The sequence below is a fragment of the Trypanosoma theileri genome (genome assembly GCF_002087225.1).
Source record: "Trypanosoma theileri isolate Edinburgh chromosome Unknown TM35_Tth_18_V1, whole genome shotgun sequence".
Classification (NCBI taxonomy): Eukaryota; Euglenozoa; class Kinetoplastea; order Trypanosomatida; family Trypanosomatidae; genus Trypanosoma; species Trypanosoma theileri.
This window is the reverse complement of record NW_021639860.1, coordinates 335,853-345,537: the sequence shown is the minus strand read 5'-3', so window position 1 is coordinate 345,537 and position 9,685 is coordinate 335,853. Positions and strand designations below refer to the sequence as shown.

The 9,685-nt window shown below is 38.5% G+C and overlaps 3 protein-coding genes across 3 annotated transcripts; all 3 read left to right on the top strand.

The window, feature by feature from the left end:
• Positions 1–548: 548 nt before the first annotated feature.
• Positions 549–3,350, top strand: TM35_000182170 (protein phosphatase 2A regulatory subunit; the record flags this gene model as incomplete). Its single annotated transcript, XM_029026530.1, has 1 exon — positions 549–3,350. One exon carries the CDS (start codon positions 549–551, stop codon positions 3,348–3,350), a length of 2,802 nt encoding a protein of 933 aa, XP_028882226.1.
• A 1,504-nt stretch (positions 3,351–4,854) lies between these two features.
• Positions 4,855–8,688, top strand: TM35_000182160 (uncharacterized protein; the record flags this gene model as incomplete). Its single annotated transcript, XM_029026529.1, has 1 exon — positions 4,855–8,688. The coding sequence occupies one exon, from the start codon at positions 4,855–4,857 to the stop codon at positions 8,686–8,688; it is 3,834 nt and encodes a 1,277-aa protein (XP_028882225.1).
• Positions 8,689–9,050: 362 nt separating this feature from the next.
• Positions 9,051–9,683, top strand: TM35_000182150 (arginine kinase; the record flags this gene model as incomplete). Its single annotated transcript, XM_029026528.1, has 1 exon — positions 9,051–9,683. A coding segment is annotated over one exon (633 nt), but the record flags the coding sequence as incomplete, so codon positions are not given.
• Between the last annotated feature and the right edge of the window lie 2 nt (positions 9,684–9,685).

Sequence of the window (9,685 nt, the reverse complement as noted above, 5' to 3'; positions counted from 1 at the left end):
GAGAGAGAGAGAGAGAACACACATATTCACTCTCTTATTTTAACTCTTTCACTCGCTCACTTTCTTTTTCTTTTCGATATCTCTTCTTCGTAAGAAGAGGGTAGGAGAGGAAAAAAAAAGAAAAAAACGGAAGATCTGACTGTAGAAGATAGAAAGGAGGAAGAAAAAAAAAAAAAAAGTAGTAGTTCTATAGAAGAAGTTGGTGGAAAGAATAGAAAATATATCATTTATACTTCTTGTTTATTACTGGTTTTTCTTTCTTTTTCGTCTAAGAGAAGGGAGGTAATAAGAGAAAGGTTGAGTATTTTTGTCGTTGAAATTGATTTCAAAAAATAAAAAATAAAAAAACAATACGACCCTTTACACAGAAATTATTGTATAATTGCCAAAAGGTTTGAATAAGGAAAACGACCGTGTGGTGAGGTAAAAAAAAAAAAAAAGGAAAAAACAAAGAATAGATCTGACTACAACTACTAATATATATATATATATATATATATATATATATATATATATATATAGAGAGAGAGAGAGAGAGAGAGAGAGAAATGCGTTCTTCCACTTCGAGTCCGCGACCCATGGAGGATGTGAGTGAGACGATGGCGAGAATAGAGAAAGAATGTGGGGAGTCCCCACCGGTGCGTGTAGTGTTGCGCTCTTCCTCTATCAACAGTGATGCTACTACTATGCATGCAGCTGCAGGGAGTAGAAACTGCACACTCTCACATGAATTGGGCTCCGCCGGTTCCTCACCGCCGCTGCCAATTCTTGAAGAGACTTCTGTGAGTGTGCCGAATGCGATGTCGCTTCCTATTCTCGACACCGGCGCTGTCAGACGTGGTGTGAGTGATAGTGCGGAGTTAAACTCCGCCGATACAGCAGATCGTAGTACGACGACGAACAGCAGTCAATCTCCAGCCGCCGTTAATCCATCACGATCTATGAATCCAGCCTTTTCACTTAGTCCTCGAACGGCGAGTAGTAGTGGTTATCTACGGGCTTCTTCCAATATGCCGAATGTGATCCTTCGTATAGATAAGGAAGGTTCCACCTTATCGTATAGTTATGCTGTTGGTACTGTGGAAGGTCGTCGTAATTTTGTAATAGAATGTCTGGAACTTGCAGAACATATGAATACACAAATAATTGTAGAAGAACTCGTTCCTGTGATGTTAATAGTTGCTAACTATGATGATGCGGCTTGTGCGATTGCTCGTGTATTACCAGATGTATTAAAGCACGTACAAGGATTAGATGAAAATATATTTGTTTTCTTTATGGGACTTATTATGAATATGTGCTGTTCTGCCAATCATGAAGTGGTACGACAAATATCATCATCTCTAGAAAAAATAATATCATTTGTAGATAAGACTATTATTGAAGTTTTACTATTCCCTTTGGTAAATTGTATGCGTCTTTCATTCTGGAGTTCACCAAGAGCCGTAGCGGCGGCTCTTTTAGGAATTCTCGCCTCTCGCCCTGTTCTTGTAAAGGCAAGTGAAATGCCTATAAAAGAATGGTTTAATGCCTTTATTGATCTTGCCAGAGATAAATCACAGTTTGTACGGGAAGTGGCTGTAAGTTCCTTATATCAATGGGTTGTGGTAGCGGAGGTTCACCGTGTGCAATTGGCGGAAATGCCACTTCCACTCGTTCATGAATGTATGATGGATGGACAAAGTGATACCGTACGCTATACACATGTGGCTGCGCTTATTCGACTGGCAGAGGCTATTGGAAAAGAGGCGACCACAAAATATTTACGTGTTTCTTTCACTGCAGCTAGTAAAGATAAGAGTTGGCGTGTACGATATATAGCGGCAAAGAATTTGGGAGCTTTTGCGCGTCTTTGTATACGACCAGATGATTTATTAAGTGTGTTTGCCGCACTTTGTTTAGATGATATGAAAGAAACACGGGCTGTGGCGATTGAACAACTTCGAATATTTGCAGATAATTTAGTTTCTCAGGAAGTATTAGGAGAGATGTGTGTTATTGTGGCTTCTTTGGCTACAGATGAGGAATCGGTAGTGCGTGAAAGTGTCTCTAATCTTCTTCATATACTCCTTTTACCAAATATACTTCCTGTATATACACATGAACGACAACAAGCTCTTTTTGCCTTATTAACAGATGGAGATTACGTTGTTGGACGAAGTGCGATGCGTAATTTAGAATTACTTCTTTTAAATCTTTCCAAATATCTCATCTCATCTAAACCGAGTGGTGGTGGTGGTGGTGGTAATGTTAACTCTGTGAATATGGATTCCAATAATAACTCCCTCAATACCGCTCCTGGAACTACTGGTACGATCACAACAACAACAACAACATCCACCACCACCACAACAACAACTAATATTACAACCTCAAGTAATGTTGTTGCCGTAGTAGCTACCACAACTTCTGATACTAATATAAATGCAGCTGTATCTACGAATAACAATAGTAACAGTAGTAGTGGTAATGGTAGTATTAGTAGAAGTTGTAGTAGCAGTAGCCGTAGTAGTAATACTAATAATAATAATAATAATAATAATAATAATAATAATAATAATAATAATAATAGCACTATAAAAGGAGGAGAAGGAGGTGGTAGAGGTAGTAGTAAAAGCAAGTATAAAGAGAAACTTGTGCGTCATTCACCGACAAATCCCTCTCTTGATGATGACTCATCCGAACCGTATGGAAAAGAAACGGAGGAGGAACTTCGAGAACGGGCTGTTACTGTGCTTTCAGGTACAATAGATCATTTACATATAGTGAGTGATTCTAAAAATTGGCGTATACGTGAGGCGGTGGTGGATGTCCTTCGTCATTTCTGTTCCGTCCTCACACGAGAACAGTTTGTGCCGTTAACATACATTATCCGTTCACTACTGCGAGATCCAGTGAGTGTGGTTCGTCTACGGGCCTCAGAGACATTAGCGGCAGTGGCGACTTCCTACGGGCCGGAGTGGGCTGCCGTCACTGCATTTGATTTTCTCCAGAATGAATTTGTATTGTGTGGAAATACACCGTACACCTGGCGAGTGGTGGCGATTCAATCTCTCTCCGGTGTTCTTCCTGTTGTGAGTGGACTTTCACCAATGGACCTGCGGCGACAGGAATTAATGCAGCGATGGATGCGACTCGTCCTTACATTTGCAGAGGATGATGTTTCTAATGTGCGGTTGGCACTGGCGAGATCTATTGCGGCCCATTGGGATTGGTATATTAGTTGTGTTCATCATCGTGAACATATTTGCCGGTGTGTGGAGCGGCTGCAGCGGGATAGTGATATGGATGTGTTTAGAGTCGCCAGTACATTGAATTTAACACAACTACATGATGGGGAACCCTTTTAGATGAGAGAGAAGGAAAGAGAGGGGGGATATGCATATTCATAACTGTCGTGGTAGTAGAGAAATGATAATAGGAGGTGAAGGATGATTACTTGTATGATGAGATTACTTTTTATTATTATTATTATTATTATTATTATTATTATGTTTGTTGTTGTTGTTGTTTTTGGTGGTGGTGGTGTGAAAAAAAAAAAAAAAGGAATATAATCTCTTCTGTAGAAGGAAATAAAGGGAAAAGAGGAAAGAAAACGAGAAAAAAAAAAGAAAGAGATAGAGATAGATATACACATATGGATATAAGGGGAATAGGGAGAAGACGAGAAAAGAAAGGAAAGGAAAGGAGAGAGTTGTGTGACATCTCTCTCTCTCTCTTTTCTTTCTATTGTTAGATTGAGAATTTACTAATGGAGCCTCAGTGAAATGGGGAGCTTCCTCTATTCTTTGGATTTTTATATACTTTTTTTTTTTAATTTACTGGACCCCTTTTTTTTTATTATTATTGTTATTATTATATTTCATCGATCGATTTGTAGATCTATGTGAAAGGAAAAAGAAAAACGCACAAAAAAAAAAGAAAGAAGTTTGTTTTTCTTTTCTATTCCTCTTTTTCTCTATCACTTCTTGTGTGCATATATATATATATATATATATTTATTTATATTTATATATATATTTATATATATAAATACTTCTCTTGTTTTGCATATGTCTTGGCAAGGGCTAGATGGTTGTTGGGAGATTTCTGTTCTTACGAAACTGTTTACTTGCAATTATCTGATCGGTGACCTGAGCGTGATTAAATTATTATTATTATTATTATTATTATTATTATTATTATTATTATTATTATTATTATTATTATTATTATTATTAATTCCCTCTCAGAGAGAATCAATCTGGTGTAGAAAGAGAGAATGAGAAAGGGGGTTGTGTGGGGTGTAATAATAACTTGTAGATCCTTTTCTGTTTCTTTGTTTCCTTTTCTTTGTTTGTTTGTTTATTTTCGCATTACTGTTTACTCTTCGTCATGTTTTCGCCTTCTTCTGAACGAGATAAGTACATATATATATATATATATATATATATATATATATATGTCTGTGTGTGTGTTTATACATTATTGATATGAGAGGGACTTTCGTATACCAAATACTGGAACTCTTTTTTTTTCTTTACTACTACTATTATTACGACTACGACTATTACTATTACTATCCTTTTTGGTATTTGTTCTTCATTTTTGTTATTATTTGTTGTGGTTGGGTATATATAAGTCGTGTGTGTGTGTGTATATGTATTGTTATTTATTTGAATCTATCTATTTTTTCTTTTCGATCAACTGGTTTCGCTTTTCTCTTCTTTCTTTCTTTCTTTATTTTTCCTTACTTTTCTGTATAAAGGCGGTACAGGTGTAAAAACAAAACAACAAAAAAAAACACATACACATCCAACAGAATTATTATCTTTTTTTCTTTCTCTCTCTATCTCAGTCTCAGTGTGTATGTAAATGTTCCCGTTGGCCTTCAATACCGTCCGTAAACCCCCCACAACGGGGGAAACAGTCACCACAGCATCACCTCTATTTCTTAGTAGAACCCTCTTCTCTCTTCCCATCTCTACTCATACCAATAGTAATAGTACTAATAATAGTACTCATACTCCAATAGGAGAAGAAGAAGAAGTTATTGATAGAGTGGTGGGATCCCAATCATCTTCTTCAACACTAATGGCGTTTCCTCTCGATGGTCATCATCTCTTTATCTTGTGTGGAACTCACATCCCTACTAACAACAACAACAGCAGTTGTAGTGATAGAAGTAGAAGTAGTAGTGTTGCGGTTTCCACTATCTTTGTAGTGCGGTTCTCTGCAGAGGGTGAACCGAATGCCACCCGCAGGGCACTGCCCATTGCAGCGATATCCGGTTGTGTGCAGGACCGCAGTCGTTATGTATACAAGCGAGAAGAGAGGAAATCGGCAAGTACAACAGGTAAGGATGAGAAGGAATGTGAAGAGGAACGATTAGTGGGAACTTCTTCATTAACGTTGAAGACTTCATCTGGAGTAGAGAGTTGTAGTAAATTTATATTGGGAAAAGAAGAAAATGAAAATGAAAGTATAGAGAAGAATAAGAAAGAAACAGGAGTCAACACAATATCTTCACAACAAATTCATCCTTTCCTTATTGCAGATGCTGTCATGCATGCTATTTGGGCTGTAGAAGTGAATACGGAAACTTTATCAGCCCATGTGATTTCCCCACAGGACTACTGGAGTCTCTGGAATAAATGTAATCATACAACTGAAAAGGGAATTTCACAATCATCATTATCATTATCATCATCACAACCAACACCGCAGGTATGGAATCAAGAAAAACCAGAAGAATGTTTAAACTCATTCGTGAGACCAAAGGCACTCTTAGGAGGTGTAGAGGGATTTGTGGATGGTCCCTTTCATCTTGCCCGTTTTGCCTCACCCACGGCATTATGTTGGCGTATAGATAATGATGATGATGATAATGATAATAATAATGATCATCATCATTATAATAATATAAATGACAATACAAGTAGTGTAGTGAAAGGAAAAAAAAATAATACTTCTCTTTCTACCGTTTTATTTGTTAGTGATACCGGTAATCATGCTATTCGATATGTGAATTTCCACACAAAGTTAGTTCGAACAGTTTGTGGATTGAATAGAGTCCCCGGTTATCGTGATGGGGATTATCGTGTTTCCCAATTACACACCGCTGCTGCCCTTACGTGGTGTTCATCCGGATTACTCTTTATAGATACATTTAATAACGCTATTCGACTCTTAACGGGATTTGATAAGACGAGAAGAGAAACCACATCGCAAGAAAAGATTTCTATTAACACGGCAACTAGAGTCTCAGAGGAAACGAATATGGGTAAACGTTATACCCCGCGTGTGTGGACTGTCGCTGATGGATTAAACTACCATCATAATGATAACAATAATAACCAAAAGGAGGAGGAGAAGAAGACGAAGAAGGAAAAGGAAAAGGAAGAGAAGGAAAAGAAGAAAAAGAAGAACAAATCACCACGTTCCTCAAATTCCAAAGAAGTGTGTTGGACTTCACTAAATATACCTAATGCGATGACAATAATGCCTGATGGAAGTGGGGTGTTGTTTACTGATTCTAGCCAAGACTCATTGAGTTTGCTCTCTGCTCGTGGTGTGGAGACATTTATTGGACCCCGTGATTATTCCAATACCTCATTGATACCAAATGGTTTAATTGCTTGTTCACATATACTTATCTGTTATTTAATCTCTCCTTGTGCTACCCCACGTACGGCATTCCTTGTAAGTAGTGGTGTACGTCAAACAGTTTCATTGTTATTATCGTGTTCTAATGTGAAGAGTAAAGAAGAAGCATTTCATTTGGCAAATACCACCACCACTATATTCTCTCTATTTCCACTAGATACCGTAAAGTTGCAGGATGGTGTACTGCATAAGTATATACATGGTGATGATGGGAAAGAGGAAAAAAAGAAAAAGAAAAAGAAGAATAAGAATAAGAATGTTCATGACACAACCATACATGAAAGTACCGCAGGTCGTGTGAAAGGAACTGATGCTAATACTGTTGTTATTACTAATAATAATAGTAATACTACTAATACTAGTAATGGTGTTAATACGGTTCTTGTTTCAGGTAGTAAAATACCGTTGTATTCACCAACACAACAAGACTCTTCATCCTTGCCTATATCTACAGGAGTTACTCCTAGTTCAATAATGAGTACCCGCTTAGAGAAAGCAGTACAAAGACTCTTTGACGTCTATGCATACTACGCTACCAAAGATAATATAGTGCCGCGAAGTAACAAGAAACTATTCTTGAAAGATAGTAATTGGTTAAATTACATAGATGCAACCTACTCACTTTCTCTGGTGGGTTTTTGGCGTTTCTTTACACATGCTGAATACTTTACTATATGCACGCCTTTAATCTCTTCTCCTTGTGGTGAACCAGTGGTAGACTCTACCTTTACGTTAAGTGAAGATGGAGATCGTATACGTTGGGGTATGCAAGATTGGCGTATTGTTGTTGATGTATTACACCAATCCAGTGTAAAGCAGATTGGCTATCATGTTGTTTCAACTATGAATTTTACTTTCTTTTGTCGGGTAATTCTTCTATTATACTACTGTTTACAGCGGCAGAAAGAAGAAGAAGAAGAAGAAGAAGAAGAAAAAGAAAAGAAAAAAGAGGAAGAAGAGGGGAAGAAGAAGAAAAGACGTGAAGGGAAGAATAAAGGGGAAGGGTTGGGTGAGGTCCATACACTTCCATTAGTCTCTATTGATGCACTTAGTGAAAATGAAGTGATCAACGCATATGAAGATGCTGTGCAACGCGTGGAAGCCCTCCATATTGATGTTTCTTCACGAAGTGTATCTCCCACTATGAAAAGTCCATCAAAAGAAAAAGAAGTAGAAAAAGATCAACAACAACAACAACTGCAGCAGCAGCAGCAGCGAGTAGGATTTTTGGCCGCAGATGAGGTTTTGCAGCTCTTGTTGCGTAATGAGAAACCCCTTCGGCAGTTGTTTTATGCATATAGCAAGAAAACTCTTATTCCTGATTGTGATGGTTGTAATTCCTCTTCTCACACCTCATTCTCAAATCCCACTAGAGAGAGACGGATAACTACACTACGACAATTGCGTCAGATGTTAACTACTGGCAAGGATGGGAAACCAAAGAAAAAAAAGGAGTGGGTATATGTTGTACCTTACAATAGATTTCATGCCTTATTTCGTGCTGTAAATGTATTTCCTACACTTATAAGTGAATCATTACTACGACGTGCTTTTGTAGATGCGTTAGCCGTACCGCTTTTTTATCGTCTGAATAGAGAGAGAAACGCAACGATGCAGTCACAAGAAGATTCTTCTCTTTTTTCATTTCCACTATCACATGATGTGGAGAAGAAGTACTCTCGCTGCGGTGTAGCTCTTCCATTTATTCCTTTTCTTGAGGCCTTTACACGAGTTGCTCTCACAACCTTTTCCCTCTGTGGTGAGCGTGATCGGCAGATGTATCCAACCGCAGCCGCAAAGGTTGAGGCCCTTATGAGTTGGATAAACCGATCATTTGAATTGGGACACGTACATGAAAATGGCGCAACAGCAAGTAGTAAAAAATTTTGTGGACATGTACGAGGAGGAGGAAGTCATCATAACGATAATGGGGCTATTGGTGAACACTCACATATGATCTATACAACCTATCCTTGTCAATCATCTGTACCTTTTCCTCTGGATTTTATCTCGTTTAATGTTCCCTCACGATCAGTGAAATGACACCGACCGTGAGACTCAGGCAGTTACTCCCTTCTGAGAAAAAAAAGGGATTAAAAACAAAACAAAACAAAAAAGTAAAGGTGAGTAATGGCTAGTATTTATACACCAGGGAAGGGAGATCAGACATTTTCTGCTACTTATTTGTGAAATCCTTATCATTATCATCCACAGTCATATTGGTCCTTCATTATTTTTTTCCTTTTATTTTGTTCTCTCTCTCTCTCCCTCTCTTTCCTCTCTCTTTAATGTTTTTTTTTTTTTTTTTCTTATTGTTCTTTATAGAATTCTTATTACAAACAAAGTCCACAGAAGGTTATTAACAACCCTAAACTTATTTTCAACTGAAACTCTAACCAACAACAATGGGATCAGCTGTCTCACGAAAGAAGGTCAAGACGACTGACGCAGCCGCAAACGACAAAAATAATCAGGTCAAGGCCGCTGCTGCAGATGTTAAGAGGAATGGAAAGGAAGAAAAGCATCAGGTCGAGGAAAAAAAAAAGCATGAAGAGTCTCAAGCGAATGATGGTAAGGACAATGAAGCTCTACTCAAGGAACTTGAGGAGGCATTCCAGAAGCTCCATCAAGCTGATGAGTGTCACTCCCTACTGAAGAAGTACCTGACGAAGGAGGTGTTTGACGAGCTCAAAGACAAGAAGACCTCAATGGGAGCTACGCTGATGGATGTCATTCAGTCCGGTGTGGCTAACCTCGACTCTGGCATCGGCCTGTATGCACCGGATGCGGAGTCGTACAAGGTGTTTGCGGCTCTCTTTGACCCAGTCATTGAGGAGTACCATCAGGGATTTAAGCCAAGTGATAAACAGCCACCCAAGGACTTTGGTGACCTGAGCACACTCGTTGACGTGGATCCCGAAAACAAGTACGTCATCTCCACACGTGTACGGTGTGCGCGCAACCTTGATGGCTATCCGTTCAACCCACTCCTCAAGAAGGAGCAGTATGAAGAGATTGAGTCCCGTGTCAAGGCACAGTT